Genomic DNA, 22,742 nt, shown 5'->3' on the forward strand with positions numbered 1-22,742 from the left:
GTAATTATTTTACAATATATTGGAAAATGTGTGTTAGACTTTATAACATAATAGGCTGGGATAAAGCCAACTATGTGTTCTCTTTCCACTTTGAAACGGGAAGAATGAACAAATGATCCCGAAGGTGTCCGTTACAGAGCATGAAATACCCACACAAAAGGGCGGCACGCCGCGTGTGGTCACACAGTGCTGGGCATGGGGGAAATCCTCAGGCTCAGTGCACAACTCAGGAACAGCAGTCAGATGTGGACCTTTCCCATTCTCCCAGATATACAATGCAACCTGCAATAAGGAGGATCATATTTGTACGGTTTACAAGTCACACAGGCAAATGCATCTTTAACTTTTAACAGGGCTGATCAATCAAGTGTTTTTCTCTCTTTTCTGGCAAAAAGGACCCAAATATATTCTATAGGTATAACAACGGATCAAGCATTCTGAGTCCTAGCAGCAAAGAAGAAATGCCTGGTGGGAATACCTTGTGGGAGAAAAGGCTAACAAGAGTTAAAAGCATGACGGGAATAAAGGGCAGTGAGTGGCGCCTTTACTTTACAGAGTACAAACAAAACAGTGGGATGTGGTAAATATTCAGTCAAGAGAGAATGAGACTTCACTGGAACAAATTGAGATGTTTTACTGCATTACGCATTTGAAGTGTTTACATATATTGACTGTATGGCTCAGGGAAGCACATTTGGTATATAAGAACCTTAGCAACTGTCTCCCGCAAAAAATTAAAAATGAAAAAAAGAGACTGATTTTTGTCATGTTATGCCAATTTAGATTGCGAGCTGCTCAGCTGACAGTATACCAGGTTAAGGCACAGAGGATTAGGATTCATGGAATATTTGTCTCAATGTGCAAGCAAATGACCTTTCATCGGAAAATCATAAGTTAAATATAGATATCACATAATGCAAATATAGAGTTGTGCTAGTATCCACATCAAAAAATGGTAAAAACTTGCAATTTTTTATTGGCGCATACATGGATTTTCTGTATTTACAGCCTATACAATATTTTAGTTAAATACTTGAAGTGAATCCACTGTTGATTGTGCTTGAGTGGTTAGATGCACTGTCCTCTGTAAAAAAGTCCCTCATTCCCTTCTCTGTTGAAATTTAGTGGTATTCTCTCATGAAATAAGAATCTCAGCGCTGCACCATGACAGTGGTGAGAAGTAATGAGATTTTGCTTCAAGGTTAGATGAATTTCATACTCTACTCAATGTGCAAATGAATACCAGTGGGTTGGTGTTGGCTTCGCCATGAGAAAAAAAAACAAAAAAAAACAGCAAGGGGAAAAAATGACTGAAAAGATGGAGGTTCCATCATGAAATTCATTACAAAACATGTCGGTTGGCCACATGATTTCCATGTCATCTTACCTCATGCTTCAGGTCAATGGTAAAGTCTGATTTCAGTGGCTCATCTCTCACTCTGTTCGCAAGCCTAAAACAATAAATCCATTAGCAAGTCTAAAACCATGCAGGATAAAATAACGCAGTATATACAAAGAGCTAATTTTTGTAGCAGTGTTAGATAAACTGAACAGCTACAGGCTTAAGTCCTTATAATATGTATATATATAAAAAATCAAGACAGATGAAGATATACCAACCGTTCCACCAGAGGGATGCTTAAGGCCCAAGCAGCAGTGAAGTCTGGGTACTTAAAGACGGAGGGATTCTCTGCAAAGGCATAGTGATGGATGATGGTGGACTCCTCATCGTGGAGAGGCTTACCAAGAAACCACTCCTGATAAACGGATAGAGAGTTATCAATGCATGTATGCTGCCTTTAGGATTTCATGTGAAAGAACTCATTGAGATGTAGAGTAAATATTGCACAGCACATTGGGTACAATTAACAACTTCTTATTCTCCAGTCACAGCAGTATTTCTGAAATTCATTAAGGTACACTGTCAAATCAAGTTCATTTGCATAGCCTTAAATGAGTGAATGTATAGTCTCATGGTATTTACCTTGATATTACACTCACTACAGTTTAATTCTTTCTCCAAAAACAGGTAGCCACAATGAATAACAATGTATGGCAACTGCACTTTAAGTTCTGCATCAAAAAACAAAAGATGGAAAAATATGAATTTGTGGGAAAATCATGAAAGAAAAACAGCTTAAAGAGGCCAGGGAACATACATCCAATAGTCCTTGACCAAGGCTTTGGAATATTTGCAGTATATTTTTCTATTCCTAGAAAATTTTACACCAGATAGTTCAAGAGCAAACACATTTGAGGTATCTGAGTTCATGCGGGTGTTGTCAAAGACATTGGAAAGAACTGAACTAAATTTTAAGTTTATTTTCTACTGATATTGTTGGGCTCTCAAAATGTCAAGCTATAACCAAGACAGTATTTCCTTAACAAAATGCCAACAAACTAAGAGTCCCCACTAATCAAACCAGCCAGAAATGAACCAGAAGCTCTGTATTAACAGTGATATTTGCCTGAGGTTGAGGGAGCGTACCACAGCTTTTTAAATCAGGGTACAAGGGATGCTACCAAACATGCAAAAAAGCCATCAAAGCCGCTAAAAGACAATATAAGGACAAACTGGAAAATGGCTACAGTGGCTGTGACTCGCGGCACATGTGGAGGGGGCTGCAGGCGATTACAGACCATAAATCTAAACCCAGTGTGGCTAGTATCAACACTTCCGCCTCCCTCCCGGATGAGCTTAACGACTTTTATGCCCACTTTGAAGCTGACAACTTGGACCCAGTGACGGCAGCACAGTGCCTACTAGGGATGGGTACCAAAACTCGGTACTAAACAGGCACTGGTGCTAAATTGTTAAAGACCGTAGTATTGATAAGCTCCAACATTAACGGTTGTGCCATCGGTATTGGAGAAATAAAGAAAACAAAATTCCTATTCATTTAGGCTACATAAACTTTATCTTGAATCATTTATCTCACCAAATCCATTTCTAATTTGCAGTATGACTGAGAGATTTGTCTAAGATGCATTTTCACTATTCCCAATCCAGAAGCGAGATCTCTCTCTCAGAGCCTGTCGTATGTGCAAGCCGAGTAGCAGGGCCAGCTCTCTCTCTCTCTCTCTCTCTCTCTCTCTCTCTCTCTCTCTCTCTCTCTCTCTCTCTCTCTCTCTCTCTCTCTCTCTCTCTCTCTCTCTCTCTCTCTCTCTCTCTCTCTCTCTCTCTCTCTCTCTCTCTCATGCACACACACACAATGGCGGAGAGACAACTAAATGGTCAAAAGTCTGGTCGTACTTCACTAGAGTCGATGCTGACAATGCTCGTTGCCACAAGTGCAACAAGTCTTTTGCATGTAAGGGCAGAAACACAAGCGATCTTCAGAAACATCTAGCGAAAGTGCATCAATACAGACGGAGAAATGCACAGTTTTTGACCGCCTAACTCATACTTCATCTCTCATTGCCCCATCCACCTCAGGTATGTTATGTATGCTGGCAGCCTGGAGCCCACACGGAGTTAATTATACAAACATGAGTTAATGATTAAAAGTAACGCTCTGTCCTGACATGAGAAAATAAAGTGATGTTCAAATCAAATCAAATCAAATGTCTTCATTTTGAACATGTAAAATAAAATAAAAAATGACCAAGTATAAATTTTACGGAGCCCCTAAGGGGACATGGGCGAATTTTTTTGTGTTAACTATCTCGTGCTCACGAGTTAGTATCTCGGCACGAGATAGTATCTCGTGAGCACGAGATAGTATGCACCAGTTAGTAGCTCGTGCTCGTGCTCACGAGTTAGTATCTCGTGAGCACCAGTTATTATCTCGTGCTCACGAGTTAGTATCTCGTGAGCACCAGTTATTATCTCATGCTCACCAGTTAGTATCTCGTGCGCACCACATACTAACTAACTCGTGAGCGCGAGCACAAGCTACTAACTGGTGTATACTTTCTTGTGCTCACGAGATACTATCTTGTGCGCACCAGTTAGTATCTCGTGAGCACGAGACAGTATCTCGTGAGCACGAGATGGTACTTCCTGTGGCGCATTACCACCTAGCCTTGGCTCAGCTGAAAGAATGGCAGCAGAAGTGGATTTATTGTCTTTTCTGAAAACCCGAAATATAGCTGATAGCATCATCAACCAACTAAAAGATGATAAGGTAGGCTAAATGGTGCCGCCGTTATCTCATTGCATGCTTTGTAGATTAGCTAACGTTTAATGTTTTAATCCTAGTCTAGTTTCGCTAGTTTCTGTGCCTGGGATTTTTAATTTCTTTTTAAAAACATGTCTTGACATTTTCCCTGCTTCTTACAGCTCGACATCAGTGTCATAAACGAGGAATTAGGACGGTATAACATAAGATATGGGGACCGACTTGCACTCCGAGCATTTTGTCGGCAAACAACTGTGACAAACGAAACGTCAGCAGCTGCCAGGTCAGTGGAGTCCGCTCTCATGCAGCAAGTAAGAGACAGACTACTGGGGGCCCAACAGGAAACCCCTGTCGACACAGCAGCAGCAGCAGCAGCGGGCCCTGGTGCTGCTGGGAATAACAACGCAACGAAAGACACACGACGAGTTGAAATGGGATGGCTCCACTTTGATAACGGCACTTACCATCAGGTCAGAACAAGAAATGGAGGTGGCACACGACACCTGTCTGCCCAGAAAACAGTAACTGTGGGTGAACTACTGGAGACTGGCAAAGACTTGTTTTTTTCCAAATGGACATTCATCCAAAGGACCAGTGGAAGACTTCCGGTTAGATATTGGTGATTTTAGGCAGAACACAGTATCCCATGACGTCACGGTGAGCGAGCTGTACGAGCAGAGTAAACTACGAATGCTGCGCGTCTACATGAGCTCCCAGGCTAAAGACGTCCCACTGATTCTTCCTGACACATCATCGGACTTCGAGCAAACAGACAAGGGGCCAATGAAGAAGGTAATTTATCTTCTGTCACATTTGTGTTATCAAAACATTGTCGTTGAAATCAGGAGACACATAACTAAACAGAACAGATGACAAATGTTCGCTTGTAACGTGAAACTTGTAGTCTATGATTTATGTCTCTGTTTATGTGTAGGTGTGTTATTGTATCACTGAATCAATTTAGTGTTGCCTTCATGGTTGCATAGAACAACTGTCAGTAGCCTATAGCCTAGCTTACTTCTATTCATGAGCAGAATTAACACTGTTGGTAGTATCCCCACGTTAATGTAGGATATGCAGAGATTATGAAAATTAACACTATAGTTCACACATTTATACTTACAGGTATGTCATAGGCTTAACACATAAGTAGACCATGAAATAAACACAAAGAGCCAATTCACAACATAACAGGGCAGCTATTGCTCTCTCTTTTGGCAAGAAAATGTGCAGAACCTGAAATAATCAAGTACTGAATGTGTGTACAAGGAGAAAGTCTCATTTAGCCTAACTGTTTTACTGAGTGAAAAAGCTAAATCAATAGATGATCAAATCAGCTATATGAGTGTGTGTGTTTTTAAACAGCACAGACATCATAGCAGCAGACTAACGAGATCATGTTTGCACCAGCATATTATTATGCAAAATCTTTGGGAATGGTGTGGACCATATGACATTAAGCAGGGCAGATTGTGAGGGTAAATGCTGCACAGTTCATGTGCAATCTATTTTATGTGGATCCGGCCCAAAAACTCTTTGTAGAAAATCATCCCTCCTGCTCAGACCTGGGTGGATGGGACCAAGCCTGCTATCAATATGGCACACCTGACCTAATCAGCAGCCATACTTGGACTGATTGAAAGGCCCGATGATAGCTGTGTTTGAAATCATTCACTCATTCACTATTCCCTACATAGTGTATGTCATATAGTAGTGCGCTATATCCGTGATAATGGACGGGTTGGAACACAGCTGTAGTGTCTGCTTCAGTCTCTTCTCTGGGTGAGCTGTGGCCTGTTGAGTTGCGGTTCCTTATGTTTAACCCTCAGGTGCATTATTTGAGTAAGTGTGGACATTCTTTACAGTTGGGATTGTTTCCCCGATTTAGCTGCCTTTTAGTTGCATCCGAGTGTCCTAGTTTATTGATTAGCATTTTTCCATGACCTTTTAGCATTTAAATCATCTGAGTTACCATAAACGAACTACAGTCAACTGTTTGAATGGAACCCTGTGAGAACAAATTAACTGTTGAAAGATTTTCCTCCATGTTTTAATCAGTGTGCCAATGCAGATGCTCTGAGTATAACCCAGCCATCAGAAAGCAAGTTTTTACATTCTCAGTATTGCAGCCATATGACAGCATATGTTGTTCATCTGTCTTTCTCCACATAAAATTCAATAACTAGAATTCATCACTTTATTTTTGGTGTGAATGTCTATCAAACCTGTCTCCTCTGCAATGAGTACATCCTATGTTATAAAAAGGAATGCATTTAATTCATTTGTACTGTTTTCAAAGAGTAGCACATTTATAAATATTAGAAAGACTACACAGGAAGCGGTCGCGTATGTGACGTCATAGCTTTCGCTCGCTTCCTGCAGCTTGGAGTGACTGCAACCTGGCACAAAACACACGGGCAATCTTCAATCTTCAATCATAAATCCATTAATCATAAATCAGCGGAATTTCAGCGGGAGGCCAAGCTGCAGGAAGCGAACGAAAGCTATGACGTCACATACGCGACCGTCTCCTGTGTAGTCTTTCTAATTACGTTTGTTTCAAAAGCTTATATCTCAACAGTTTTACGACAAAGTATGACTTTCTTGACTTTAAAATGTATGTTTTAAATTCATTAACAACATATTTTGATTTCATGTCCCAACTCAAACGGGACCAAAAGATATTTCTCTCCTCATTCACTGCCATTCATATTTTTTTCCGATCTAAGGTCCCATGAGCTCCACCGGAAGGGGCGTGACTTCGGCACTCTATTGCCGTCACAATTTATCTCAGCCCGAGCTGGTGTTCTGAGCATAGACATATAAAGAGTAGACGCCGCATTGGCTGTTGGGGCGCGAGAAATACGGCCGCCATCTTGGACCGGTCATCCTACGAGTTGCCTAGCAGCAGAATACACGACTGAGAAAGATGCCAGAACACTGTTCAGCATATTCCTGCTCCAATCGACGGACCGTCGAAAACAGGGCTCGGGGGATTACTTTTCACAAGTAAGATTGAACATCACTATTGGTTGTATTTTGTGAATATAATATTACTGTACTGTATTTATGTCCAACTGCGAAATCGTAGCCAGCTAGCTAGGCTATGCTCAGTGCCGGTGTTCACCCGGCTATGAACTGAGACTTTATAAGTCATATTCCATAACACTGACTTTACAACTGACAAAAGAATGCTATTGTACAAATAAAACAATATTAACGTTACTGGTATTATATTGACCAGAGAATTTTACACAGGTGGCACAGACTGTATCATTCACATGTAATCCATCCCAACAACAGTAAGACAGGGGAGAACCGGGTCGAAAGTAACACGCCGCAAAATTAGCACAGAGCTTTTTTCCAAGGAAACAAAACAGGGCGTGATGCAATTAAGTCAGTGTGTGTGTTTATAAGACCTCTCCCTTCTCCCAAAAAAATTGGCGCGATACGCAGTTATTTAAAAAAGTTATAGAGCGAAAGCTGTCCTGTGATGTGTGCCGTGCGAGCATCATGTGACGAGAGCTGCCCACCACCTTCTAGCCCTGAAACACAACGGCGGGCGGCGGCCTAGTGATTCAATCACAAGGCACAGTGAAGGTTTGATTTCATTATCTTGTTTTAAAAAATATTTTAATCTTTGTATATTAAAGTTGCTTTGTTCTTTGTTCTTATTTTCTCTGTTCTGTAAAGTGTCCTTGAGCACTGTGTAAAGCGCTATATAAATATAATGTAGTATTATTATTATTATAAGGTGCTGAGAGCTGCAGAGAGGGTGATTCGCCAAGCTGCAACAAAGCAAACTCCAAAGTTGTCTACAGTCACCCACATCGTCTGAGAGGAGATTGGCACGGAGGATGTTTTTCTGCTTGGGGAACACATTGAGGAGACACAGTTTGGCATCGACAACCACCACTACAACTTGTCTTTGGTTGTGTCTGTGTTTCTCAAGATAAGGTTGCACCACATTGCAAAACTCACCTCTCTTGACCTGCAGAAAGGGAGCACGAGAAAGAAACTCTGCAAAACAGTTCTCTTTCAAGGGTTTTAGGGGTTTCATGTCAAACTTTAATTAGCAACTTTTATTTTTTCCCCTACATTGTTATGCTACCTTGTTTATATATTTATCTCTTTAAAATATATATGTATATCTGTGTTTATTTTTTATTATTACATCATTCTATTGGATATAATTACGATATTATTAGAGTACTATACCACTTTATTATACACACACACACACGAACTGTATACTTCCTACCCTCACATGTAAATATTTTGTGTTGTCAGTGTTTACGTTTGTCCATTGTGTGTAATGTACTGGTCACCTATGTAAGCAACTTTGTACATGTGTAAATATGGTTTGGGGTGGGGATTTATATTTTCATTTTCTCTGATATGTAACATATATTGTTGTTATATATACTGTAGATATGTGTTCATATATTGTTTCTTCAACTTATTAAAATAGCTGACTTTACTGCCACTATCTGCTTCTGCCTCTCTATCATATTTTAGCGTGTGTATATATATATTTATAGTGAGTGTTTTGCTAAATACCGTATTGTTCCGAATATAAGACGACCCTCCCTTTTTCAAGAGCAAATATTGGTTTTATAAAGAAAAACATTATATTTGAAAATAATGATAATAAAAACACATTGAATAAAACAAGGTAGTCTGTTTAACAGCTTTTAAAATTATGTTTTCAATATATTTTAGATGAAATTGTCACACTTAAATAAAAAAATGTAAATACATTTGTAAATGAATGACATGGTATTTAAGTAGCATACAAATGAAAATAAACTAGTCTATTGAGACTATCCATCTCATAGTGAAAAAATAACCATTTCAATAACTGCATTAACCATCGAAGTGGTCTAATTTTTGAAAGGTCTTGAAACAAATCTGAGTGAGAATGTATATTGACATTCAAAAGTCTAGACCTCGAATGTAAGACGACCCCCACTTTTTGATACGTATTTCCAGGGTAAAAACCTCGTCTTATATTCAGAACAATACGGTAGCTACCTATCATACATCACATATATCATATATCAGAATATTCTATTACCGTTAAGCCAACTATGAATATTAAAATACGTCAAACCATGTGTCCTGTATCATAGCTACATGTATGACGTTTTCAGCAACAAAAAAGGCGTGGAAATCAGTTTGGTATTCAGCAAGTTATGATTGATTAACTGCGCTGACAGTTCATTGCGCCTGCCAAACACATTACACTGAGTGGAGCGGGAGACCGGTCCAAGATGGCGACCCCACGGTTCGTCAGCGCCAATAGGCAGTAGCGGTCGATGCGGCGTCTACTCTTTATATGTCTATGGTTCTTATTGTCCTGAACCTAATGACTATAAAATAACAGATGTGAAAGCACCAGAACCAGACTCTGGTTCAGACCTTGGTTTGGACTTTCAAGTGTGAAAGGGACCTAAGATTACTTTATTTTTAATCCAAACATTCGAAAACCAAAGAATATTCAATGTATTGTGATAGAAAACAGAACAGCAGCAAATCCAGAAATAATTATTTTTGCATGATAAATAACTTAATCCATACATTGATTGTCAAAGTCATTGATTTATTCTCTGTTAACTAATTGATCGATCGATCTATTATCATACCTAATTACACTTATTTTTAATCTTGCAGCATTCTACACCGAATGACGGCCCTGTATCGTCAAACAGTCTTCCAGCATCAAAACCATTTGAAAAGGAACTCCACTGTGTCAAATTAAGACAAGTAAACATAGTTGACGATGTCCTTAATGTCTTCATGGAACCCAAAGTACTGAATGTTGATCTAAAAATGGAGTTCACAAACGAGAAAGCTGTGGACAGTGACGGTGTGTCAAGAGAGGTATACTCTGCGTTCTGGGAAAATTTCTTAGAAAACTGCGAGGGGGAAGAAGAACGAGTACCCAGACGACGACCAGACTATACTGAGAAGGAATGGCAAGCTGTTGGAAGAGTGTGGTTGAAAGGAAACCTGGACCACAACATCATACCAATCAGATTGTCACCAGCTTTTGTTCTTGCCTGTTGTCAAGGAGTTAGTTCAGTGGAGGAAGAGCTCTTGATGATGTCATTTGCCAGATTTCTTTCAGCGGACGAGCGAGCATCAGTTGAAAAAGCACTAAAGGGCAGCATGGATGAAACTGTTCAGGAGGACTTACTCGAAATCTTCTCAAGAATGAGTTCACACTGCCTGCCCGCTAAAGACAACTTAAGGGCTGCCATTTTAACAATGGCACACAAAGCTCTTCTTCAAGAGCCAAAGTTCATAATTGACTGTTTCCACTCCAGTATTCACAATGCTGTGCCAACAGTCATAACCAAAGACATCATAATGGAACTTTATGAATCTAAGAGGCCAACTAACAAGAAAGTGGCCCAGATGATGAAGCCATCATGTGAAACCCTAAATCCACAAGAGCAGACAGCCGTTAACCACCTGCTACGGTATGTGAGAAGCATTGACCAAAGAAAACTGGAGATCTTCTTGCGCTTTTGCACAGGGTCCACTGTGCTGTGCAAAGACACACTCGTCTGGTTTAAGTCACAGGCCTGTAGCACACACATGTGGAGCAGTTCTTGAGTTACCATGCACCTACAGCTCATACCCTCAGTTCTGTAAAGAACTTGATAATGTCCTGTCTGGCGATTGCTTTGCAATGGATATTGTGTAGTGAATGCAAGGGATCTTGCACGTTTCCCTCTTCTGTTGAAATTTTTATGGCATTTGTCTGACACAAACTACATTTCTACAAATACACTAAATACTGTTGCTGTTCAACCGTAAGTGGCTAAAGTGGTCCTTTACAAGGATACAAGTCACTCATATTACACGAAAACATTGTCTCACTTAAATGTAAAAGTACTTGGCTATGCAAATATTGTTTCCTTTGTCATGTCATATGTCATACATTACCGTTACTTAATTTGCGAGTGTCAAATCAAAACATTTAATTTGTTCATTCATGTGTTACAACTAAGAAAAGCATTGTACTACAAGGAGAAGAGATGAAACCAGAAGAATTATCTGACAAGATTGCTTAATTAGACTTAAATCTGAAACATAACATTTCGGATTTTTTTGTTTTGCCATCATCTTATTGCATAGGCTTTTGCTGTAATATTTGTCAGCATACCGAGTTTGACACTTTGCTCAAGTCCAAAAGACAGTTTTAAGTTAATCATTCCGCTAAGTCATAAAGGTCTGCTCCCATAGGTAAACAACCCTTTTTCATGTACCATTTTCACATTTTCATATGCATGTTTTATGCAATTGTTATCAGTCAGTGTTCAACAAAATAATGCCTGCACTGCAAAAACTCAAAATCTTACCAAGAATATGTCTTATTTCTAGTCAAAACAAATCTGATTCAATTAAAATAAGATACACCAACTAAAAAGTAACTTGTTTTTCGACAATTTTCAGTTGAAATAACTAGAAAAATTTGTCAATGGAGTAAGTTTTTTATTCTTATTACATTGACAAATTTCTATACTTATTTCAAGTGAAAATTAGCTTGAAACAAGTGAAAATTGTCTAAAAACAAGTTACTTCTTAGGTGATGAGTCATATCACCACCTAAGAAGTAACCTGTTTTTCTCATGTTCGAATGTTGTTTATTGATTACAGCTCTGCTTTTAATACAATCATACCATCCAAACTGCTGTTGAAACTCAGAGATCTTGGTCTGGGCACCTCAATTTGTAATTGGTTATTTGATCTCCTGACAGGTAGGCCCCAGACTGTGAGATAGATAAAACAAACTAATTTCTATTAGTTCTTAGGACCGGCGCACCCCTCAGGCTACTGTCACCGTCCCCTATTGTATAGTCTGTTTATGATGATAACAACAGCATCATTAAATTCGCAGATGACACCATAGTGATTGGACTAATAAGTGACGGTGATGAGAGGTCCTATAGGAGGGAAGTGGAAGATTTAACCATATGGTGCCATGATATCAACCTCTGCCTAAATGTCAATAGTACAAAATAAATCATTGTTGACTTTAGAAAGATCAGAGAAATCACATTCCTATTTCCATCAATGGGTCATCTTTTGAAATTGTGGACAGTTTTAGGTTTCTCAGTTTACACATTTGGAGACAGTGGCACTGACGAAAAGACCTCGAAAAGAGGTGGCAGAGTTGAAGATGCTAAGAGTTTCATTGCGAGTGACGAAGAAGGCCAGGATTAGGAACGAGTATATTAGAGGGACCGCTCAGGTTGACGGGGTGAAGACAAAGCAAGAGAGGCAAGATTAAGATGGCTTGGACATGTGTGGAGAAGAGATGCTGAATATATTGGGAGAAGGATGCTGAATATGGAGCTGCCAGGGGAGAGGGAAAGAGGTAGGCCAAAGAGGAGGTTTATGGATGTGGTGAGAGAGGACATGCAGGTGGCTTGTGTGACAGAGGAAGATGTAGAGGACAGGAAGAAATGCAAACGGATGATCCGCTGTGGCGACCCCTAACAGGGGCAGCCGAAAGTAGTAGTAGTAGTAGCAGACTGCTGCAAAGGACTGTAAAGACAGCAGCAAAAATCATTGGCGTGGAACTACCACAACTTCATATTTGCACAACTCACTGCAAAAGTAAAGCCCAAAACATCATTAAGGACACCAGCCACCCCGCTCACATTCTGTTCTTACTCCTTCCATCTAAAAAACATTACTGAAGCATCAAATCACACACCACCTGTCTCAGTAATAGTTTCTTTCCACAGGCAGTCAGGTTGCTGAACAGCTGACGCACCCATATGCACCTTAAATTGTTGTATTATCGTGTACTGTATATTGTGTTATATAAAGTATGAATTCACGTGTACATATAGTATTTCTAGGTCTGTAGATTTTTTTTTTTAGGATGGTGTGTTCTTTGTCCTTGTGTTCCTTGTGTTAAGGCAGACAGAGCCAGAGCACAAGAATTTCATTGTATTCTAAATACATATGACAAAGTTGAACTTGAACTAATTACTTTAAATACAAACAATTTTGGTGCAATGCATTATCTCAGCGCATGCTAACTTTAATTTAACCGCTCAAATTTCTTTGAGATTAGACATATCTGGCCTTTATGAAAAGAGATACAGTGGAGGAATTTCAAAATAAAACAAACTTTAGTCTTATTTACTACTGTATTGGTTGAATATCTTATACCAAATAGATATAGTACAATACAGCACATTAAACTAAATAGAAAAGGCTCACAAGCCTATGCTTTCGGGTATGGTGTAATGAATCAAACTATAAAGATGTTTCCATTGTCTCTTCCTCCCTTGGGTAAGGTCACAGAAAGTGATACAATAATAAATTCCATCTCCGACTTGGAATGGAAACACCACATTGGCTCCAAATGCCCCAGTATAAAAGGTAAAGGGTGTCCATTAACTTTTATGCACAGCTTCTCTGAGGCATATCAAACCAACTTTTGAGTCCGCTGATTAACTTAAAGAGCTTTTTAACGGCAGACCTCACAACCAAGAGTTATTAACATAATTTTTGGAACCTGCTTGAATAGAGAGACTGGTGAGGCTTTTGAGCTTGTTCACACTTGTCAGCAAGTACAGCTAGCCGCAAAAAAGTGGCTAATTCTCCAGATTAACCCAAAAATCAAAAAGCAAATTGAGATTTAGATGATCAAATTTAAGTGGTAAAATGGCCGCTATGTCATTGCCTCTGGCATACTTTATCAGAAACCAGCTGTTTTAGCATCCATTTATGTCCCCAACTGGGATGACGATAGCTTTATAAAACTGCTGCTGTCCTCTATCCCAGATTTAAATTCACACTTACTGATACTGGGAGGAGACATGAATTGTGTTATAGACCCAACACTTGACAGATCCAGCCCAAGACATATTGCATCCCCAAAAATGTCTCAGACTCTCTCCGCTTTTATGGACCAATAATGGTTATGTTGACCCATTCCTAAACTCCTCTACAAGAAAATATTTGTTTTTCTCCCATGCACATCGTTCATTCTCTCGTATCTGTATGACCATGGCACAAGATGGACGCTGCAATAAAGAGTAGTCAGACGGGATATCTTCTGTCAATTTCCTATAAGACCACTGTAAGAGTGACTATAGTGAAACCACAAAGTATTACAAGACTCTCTCTGCTTTTATGGACCAATAATGGTTATGTCGACCCACGGAGATTCCTAAACCCCTCTACTAGAAAATATTTGCTTTTCTCCCATGCACATCGTTAATTCTCTCATATAGATTATTTTATTGTGGATAAAACACTCATCCCATCTATTGTATCCACCCAATATTCACCAATAACTGTATCAGACCATTCTACTGTGATTCTAGACCTTCACTTGGACTTTAAGCCCAAGGGATTTAGATTCTGACGTTTTGACCCTCTTGGTAGCTGATAAAAGTTTTGCAATTATATTTCTAAGTCAATTACATTCTTTTGTGAGACAAATAAAAATGAAGAGACCCTCGCGCCTCTGATATGGGAAACCCTCAAAGCCTTTATAGGGGTAAAATTATTTCACATATGTCACATACCAATAAACTTCGTAGAGCACGCCAAAAGGAACTAGAAGAGTCTATTGTCGATTTTACTCTCATTGGAGACCATTGATCAATTATGTTGACCAGCATTCCCCTGGTAGGGTGTCGCAGTAATGGTATGCCTTGTGTCTGCCTGCATCGGGCCTGGGTTTCGCTGCCTGTCTGCCACATGGCCCCCATATAAGATCCCTGTATATGAAGGGGTATATGAAGACTCTGCATGTGCAGTAGTGCACATGTTGTATCTTATCAGTTTTAACTCCTGAGCTCTGGATCTTCACTAGTCCAGCATAATGACCTGAATGTCAGCAACTACCAACTCTTCTTTTCAAGTGTTTGTTTATGTCTGTATTATTATGATTGAAAAAAAAATTTCTTTTTTGCTTGCGTCACCGTGTATGTGAGTGCTCGATTTGATTTCATGCTTCACACACTGTTTCAATCCCATCAAGGACGACTGTGGGTAGGGAATCATCTAGTTGGCTCATAGGGGTCCTGGTTTGAGGGAAAGCGGGTTTGAAATTGTAAAATACGAAAATACCTGTTGTTTTGTGGTTGTGCTTTTGTGTTACATCCTTGTCCTAATAAAATATTGTAAAAAAAATTAAGTGGTAAACTTAAAAAATTATGGCAAAAACAAAGTATTAATGTGCAACCCAACTGTGCAGTACTCTACTAACAAATAATGTCTACTTTTCAAATAATGCCAACGGATCATTTTCTGACACTAACCACAATGCCAGAGTTATATTGGTGTACGGATGGAGAGCAAACCACAACAGCTATGACTGAAGTTTGGGAACAGAAGTTGCAGTAACTGATAAATAATACCTGTGTCACTCTGAGGTGACTGAGCAGAGGACTGATGCTGTTCCCCTCGTACTAAAGCAAACCTTGTACCTTTAAAACAGAGCCAATGATAAACGATGATGAAGCTTGAAACAGTAAGGTTCAGAGCTTTGATGTCATGCATTAGAAAGGGGAAAAGAGACAACACGAGTGAGCGAGAGTGAGAGAGAGAGAGAGAGAGAGAGAGAGAGAGAGAGAGAGAGAGAGAGAGAGAGAGAGAGAGAGAGAGAGAGAGAGAGAGGAGTCGAGGCAAGTTTGGCGTTTATACTCACTTTTCTCTTGTCAAACTTTGCGAAAACCTCAACAAGTTTGGACAGCTTTACATTGGTTTCCTCCTCAAGAAATACAATCCAGGACGAGTTTTTCCCAAAGGAGTTAGATAAGCTTAGGAGAAAAAATAAAAATTTCATTAACAAATGTTAAGTCACACAGTGCTATAGGCCTCTATGTATACCCCAAATGATTTACACCTATGATAACTGACTGACTGGAAAAAAACTACCATAGAAGTGGAACACGTCCGTTTCTACTTCAGTGTACTCTGGATCAACACCTGACTGAGTTAATTGACCCTGCCGAGTTCAGGCAGCCAGACAATAATGGACACACTGACAAAGACACTGAAGCATGACCCACACTACAAGATTTGTCAAATCTTAACAGATGTTGAAAATGCGAGAGACCCCGTACATAATAACATAATAATACATTTCACAGTTTTTGGGCCCTCTGGTGTGTAGAGAGCACACAACGATTTGGTGAAAACAGTACACCAAACACTAAGATTCCATTCACAATAAACAACATTCAACCAAAGTCTTGACTCTCAAAACTGGATATCTCGCAAATCTCTCGTGATCAAACCTTGATCAAAGATGACTTGCAGATTCCGCCATGGCTGTTGTTGTGTTTATGACTTCTATTGCTTCATTCATCTTGGCTCCAATTGGCTAACGGGCTTTCCCACTGACAGTCCACAGACCGCATCCTTGGAATTCCTAAGGGTTCCCCCTGACACTACGTGATATCGGATCGGATAAGATTGTAAATATTGAACATTAATATTTGCACTTTGAACTCAGCGTGGCCATGGTGGGATTCTGAACAGATCAGGGGAAGTAACATACACTCTTAACATGCCTCCCACCACAGGAGAATCGGGACTAGTCGGAAGGGGGGAATCGGGGCTAAAATCGGCTGAATTATCTTGTAGTGTGGGCCAGCCTTTAGGATCATCCATCCATCCATTATTCAAGTTGCTTATCCCAACTGGGGTCACGGGATGCTGGAGCCTATCCCTGCAGTCATTGGGCAGCAGGCGGGGAGACACCCGGACAGGCCACCAGTCCATCACAGGGCCGACACATTCCACACCTAGGGACAATTTAGTATGGCTGATTCAACTGACCTACATGTGTTTGGACTGTGGGAGGAAACTGGAGCACAGGAAACCCACGCAGACATGGGGAGAACATGCAAACTCCACACAGAGGATGACTTGGGATGACCCCCAAGGTTGGAAAACCCTGGGGTTCAAACTCAGGATCTTCTTGCTGTGAGGTGACTGCGCTAACCACTGTGCCACCGTGCCGCTCATGTTTAATGTGTTTTTTCACCATTTCTCTTGTTTTTTAATAACTGGTATCTTTGTCAATATTTCTGTAGCAGTGTCTCATTTTTATTGCGTTAAATGCCTTTTCTCCCTGAGAAAAGCATGGTTTCATCAAAAACGCCACAGTTTAAAAAGTACACATTCCACATGTCTGCAAAACTCAAGGTTTCCAAACTCTTCAATGTGTTACTTCACCATTTCCATTATTCCTTTTACAATTGGTATCTTGGTCAACATTCCTGAAAGCAGCATCTCGCCTCTACGGCGTGAAAAGCCCTCTCTCGCCGAGAAAAGCACGATCTCATCAAAAACAGTACAGTTTAAAAAGTACCTATTCCACATGTCTGCAAACACAGAAGAGCTTAAAACCCAAACCCTTAAAACCCTTTAGGATCAGTCGCTCTGTAAATTTCTGAGATACTTTCATGTATCTTTGCCCTTCTCAGTAATATTAAGTTGATCTTGAATGTAGCTTTGTTTAAGTCAATTTTATTTCAGTGTACTTCCACACAGTGATAAAACTCAAGAGGTTGAAAATCAAATGTGGTGAAAACATGGAAAATAATAAATCTTGTCAATTTTCGCAGGTTGTAGGTATTCTTTAAAAACTGAGCGTACATGGCAAAGACTCAGTTTAATTTGATAAAGATTCGGAGAAAAAGAAAGAACAGGATGGAGAAGGGTTCAAACACAAACAAAAGCTCTGCCATTAAGATCTATAAACTGACAAAGGACTAAAATAATGTCGTTTGGATCACTATCATTCTAAAGCCTATAACAGACATTACCATACTGTCAAGATGGCCCATTCGGAGTCGTGTCTACTGGAAAATAATAGTATAATGGCATGAGGGACTCAGTGACCTTCTTTGAGCTTGTAGTGTTCACATTGCTCAAGGGGATTACTGGACCTAATTCAATGGTGAAAATTGCACCCAACACAAACACCAAAAAAAAAAAAAAAAAAAAGCCTCAACAACTCTTGGCTGTGGGAAGACATTATGTTTCTGTGATTTTACCCACATGGGGAAGATTTAAATTGTTTATGGATCTGAATAATCTGACCGCTTTGGGGCACTTACTAAGGCAGCAGGGGAAGAATGCTCCAGTCCCCTTCGTTATCTGATAGCCCATGAAGAAGCAATATCACAGGTGGTTTCTGCAAAACAAAAAGCAGAGCAGAGAGCACTTGTTAAGTACACAATAGCTGCACAAAACATAAAGCCTTGAGAAGGATTGGCCTGTTAGTTGGACCGCTCCTTAATCAGGGAGTCAAAGGACCAATATCCACAGGCACCGAGCTCCCGTTCCTTTACCCAGCATCACCGATACATCACTTCAACCCCCATTTACTTCAAAGGGTGCACCTGACTACCTCTCCAATCTGTATCCTCTGATCAAACACACAGCCTGGATGGACAGGCACATCCAAAAAGAGAAATTTGTAAAATTCTAAATGTAGGAGGACTTAAAGATTTGTAAAGCAGCAATGTAAAAAAAAAAAACTGCCTAAAATGTCACTAAAACATGCATAGCCTTTTATCAGGCTAGAAAATGATTTCAGCAGTCCAGGAAAGTAAATAAAATGTTCCAACAGGTTCCTTAAATGAGGAAAATTAGTCTCTAGCTTTTTCTCTCTCAACAGGGTGAGGAATGCAGAACGCTTGTGAGAGTTGTCAGATAGAATTGAGAGAGAGGATGTTTCACACTGTGAGGATAACAAAGTGGCAGAATGTGAGACCCTGTGGTTCATTATTGTATGGTCCACTCGTCATGAAGGGGGCCAAGGGGGGAATTTATCCTCCAAGCCACTCCTGTCTAACTGCAGCCTATTTGATTTAAGCAGCGACTTCAACACTGTTTACAGTTATTAAACCCCATTAGTCAGTTGAGATTTATTAGCGCTCATCCACGATGAGCTTTATTCCTGAGGCTAATGGCACAGTGACACCTATAATGTTTTACGCAGTATTTCTGAACTTGTTAGTCACACTGTCCCCATTACACACAGCTGAAAATCTTTGCACGAAAAAGGGAAAAAACTGCAGACTTGAGATAAAACACGACTTCAAAAACCCCATTTTTGCTTCAAAGCGCTATCAGCATTCCTGTGATGAGAGAGCATCTGAGGAAAACGGACTTGATTCTTTTATGGCCATTGTGCACAACCTGCAGACTCCTCGAGATGAGAGACGGGCTTATCCTCCTGTGGACACGCTGATGATGAATGGAACACTGATTGCTTGGTGACTTGGGAGAAGATGAGGGTCACTGAAACCCTGTCATAAAGGAACTAGAGGAGGTGGTGCTTTTAATTATCCCAACCTACAGATACGGCAACCACCTCTGAGCGCCTCCACAGTAATGAGCGGGAGCAATTAAGGACATGCCTTTGCTGACTCATAAAACCCAGAAACTCCACAAAGGAAGATTTGTTACATTGTGACTTAATCTGGAGGCTAACGGGGCTCTCGTAAAGACTCTGCACGTTTATTAACCCAGAGGACAAACCCTTAAGAAATTGCAAATTTGCCACATGTTTGCGGTTAAATATTTTGGAGGAACAAAGATTTTAGCCACCAGCAATATCTTGTGCATAGCCAAAGGCAATAAGAGACTGAGCTGTATTTGCAGTACTGCACGCTCTTCTCAAACACTTTCAACCTCCCATCGACTTTTCTTTGTGTTTCAGAGTTAAATGGCCCAGACCTTTTAGGAAAAATAGAAACAAGGAAATACATGAAGAGAACAATTAAATAATGTTTATGTAGGTTTCTTATGTGTGATCACTTTTCAGATATTAAAAATAAAAATTAGTAGTTTGAATTGCTAGCAGTATTTGAGGAGGGGCTTTCAACATTCATAAATTTATTGACAACTACACAATTTTTACCTGCAAATCTCAGAGTGATGAGATTTTTAAAAAAAATTAACGGCCTTAAGTCTGATACCACACAAATCTAAACATAAATGTATGAATATAGCACTACAGTGCTCTATCAGAATATATCTGCCATATCCAGCCAGATACATATTTTGGACGGTGAATATTTCAGATGTGGATTTATGAAATCTTACATACTGAGACTCTGGATCCAAACTGTTAAAGGTCCAGTGAAACACATTTAGAACACCGCAAACGTTCCACAATACAACTACCCAAATGAAACCGAACGGTCCGGTGGGATTTAGTGACGAGAGGGCCCTTGGTTTGACAACAGTCAACTGGACATGTTTAGAAGAATGTGGACATCACCATGCTATTAGACAGTTTCTTGCTCCCATTCACTGGATATTTTTATTTTTTTAATGTACGCCCAAGTGCAGGACAACGTTGCTAAAAAATTTACTGTATTTGTCAAGAACAGAAAAACATTATTCCAAGCATCCGGGTAGCGTAGCGGTCTATTCTGTTGCCTACCAACACGGGGATTGTCGGTTCGAATCCCCGTATTATCTCTGGCTTGGTCGGGCGTCCCTACAGACACAATTGGCCGTGTCTGCAGGTGGGAAGCCAGATGTGGGTATGTGTCCTGGTTGCTGCACTAGCACCTCCTCTCCTCTGGTTGGTCGGGGAGCCTGTTCAGGGAGGGGAGGGGACTAGGGTGGAATAGCGTGATCCTCCCACGGGATACGTCCCCCTGGCGAAACTCCTGTCAGGTGAAAAGAAGCAGCTGGTGACTCCACATGTATCAGAGGAGGCATATGGTAGTCTGCAGCCCTCCCCGGATTGGCAGAGGGGGAGGGCTGACCGGGGACAGCTCGGAAGAGTGGGGTAATTGGCTGGATACAATTGGGGGGGAAAAAGGGAGAAAATTAAAAATAAAAATTATTCCTATAAACACTAAACAAAAATAAAACGTTTTTGGGACTTTCTAGAGCCAAGTGTTACCAAAAAAAAGTAAAATAAGTTCAAATAAAATAGGGCAACAAGAATGCAAATGCATTTTTCATTTTATGGGACCGTTAAGATTGTTGTTGAGGTAATAATTAGTTAATCTCAGGCTATCAATCTCAGGCGCTCAAGCAAGATGACGTTCAACAATTTCATTTTACTTTATTTGATTGCAAATTTTGCTAGTATTACACAATTTTAAACAAAGCTCCATTATTCTGTGTATGATAAATAAAAGTTTTGGGAAAAAAATCAATTCATATACTTTGTTACAACATAAATAATATTGCTGGCCTAGTAATATTGTTTCGAGTCATCACGTTCCGATGAGGACACATCTTGATAAGATGTTGCACTGATTGCTTTTATCTGGGTTGCTTTTATCTGAGTTGATGTGTCTGCAGGAATTTGTAACAAACTGCTGACTTCATTAATTACTTTCCCTGGTTGAATGGGTATGAAACTGGTGATATCAGGTACATGGGAGTGTGAACAGCTGTAGAGAAAGACATTCGAAATGCAGTAATTTCTTTATTTATTTGAACACTTCCCAAATTCTTAAAATGGAAAATATACCATAAGGATTTCTGAAAATGAAAGGAAAAGATGTTGATCCCTTCAAAACTCAAAAAATGTAAATATTGTGGCTTGTGTTTTTGTGAAATGACCATAAAGAAACAGCTGTCATAAATTCGTCATATGGTCATAAATGCGTGTCTGGGGTAAAAGGAACAGAGGGAGCCATTTCTTTATCTAATACACTTTAATATAACTAGCGGTGCTCTGGTCATCATTCAACCAAATGAGATATAATAATGTGTTTACACCACATTTCATCCAGCATTGAGGGCATTTAATGAAGCAGATGGCATCATGATGTGCAAACATGGTGTTTATCTTGCTATGACATGATGCAGATACGTTCCCTGAAGCTTAAAGGCCCACTCCACTATTTTTCAACCTTATCTCTTTCTATACGAACTTGGGCTATAGTGCGAAAAACGTCTTCAGTTGGTGCAAATGTTCTCTGTGTCTCTGGGACGTAGTTGCAAATCTGTTGTTCTTCCAGCACCAGTGTCATCATTTGATACGTCAGTGATGTAGCTGGTGACAAGGAAGAACTACGGACAAGTTCAGCTTGGATTTCTAGTCTCCACCTTGGCTTGATGACACTCAAAAAAAAAAACGTCCTCGCTCTTTTTGCTTTGCATTGCAAACAAGCTAGACTTCCAACAAGCGAACATGGCATCCCAAAATATGAGTGCAGAAGATCTTGACTACAGACTACAACGGACAGTTAAGTCTGCAGAGAAAATTATTGGTGCCAACCTGCCCTCGATTCGGGACTTGTACATCTCCAGAGTCAGGAAACTGGCAGGCAACATCCCTGCAGACCCATCACATCCTGGTTCCAACTCCTCCCCTCTGGCAGGCGATACAGAGCACTGTACCCCAAAACAACCAGATATAAAAAGTTTCTTTCTGCAGGCTGTCATTCAAATGAATGCTTAACATTGTCAAATAAATCCAACTATTTTGTATATACTGTACTGTACATCGTACGTATACTGGTGCGCTCTGTCATGTCCATCTACCTCAGGCATGTATGGAAGTAACTTGCTAACATCTATTTCAGCATCTCTGATACATTCTCTGCATCACTGCACTTTATCACCTCTTATTTCATCTGTATATAG

At 40.0% G+C, this 22,742-nt stretch overlaps 1 protein-coding gene across 2 annotated transcripts in view; it reads right to left on the minus strand.

The window, feature by feature from the left end:
* The window catches only part of LOC130115927 (beta-1,3-glucosyltransferase-like), an 87,166-nt gene that overhangs the window by 20,183 nt on the left and 44,241 nt on the right, over nucleotides 1-22,742 (minus strand). For both annotated transcript variants that reach the window (XM_056283809.1, XM_056283807.1), the window contains exons 5-9: nucleotides 18,233-18,309; nucleotides 15,811-15,922; nucleotides 1,621-1,757; nucleotides 1,388-1,451; nucleotides 154-282 (exon numbers count right to left, since the gene is read on the minus strand). In XM_056283809.1, coding sequence (XP_056139784.1) covers nucleotides 154-282; nucleotides 1,388-1,451; nucleotides 1,621-1,757; nucleotides 15,811-15,922; nucleotides 18,233-18,309 — 519 coding nt within the window. The remainder of the gene's footprint in view (nucleotides 1-153; nucleotides 283-1,387; nucleotides 1,452-1,620; nucleotides 1,758-15,810; nucleotides 15,923-18,232; nucleotides 18,310-22,742) is intronic.

Source organism: Lampris incognitus, chromosome 7 (assembly GCF_029633865.1).
Source record: "Lampris incognitus isolate fLamInc1 chromosome 7, fLamInc1.hap2, whole genome shotgun sequence".
Lineage (NCBI taxonomy): Eukaryota > Metazoa > Chordata > Actinopteri > Lampriformes > Lampridae > Lampris > Lampris incognitus.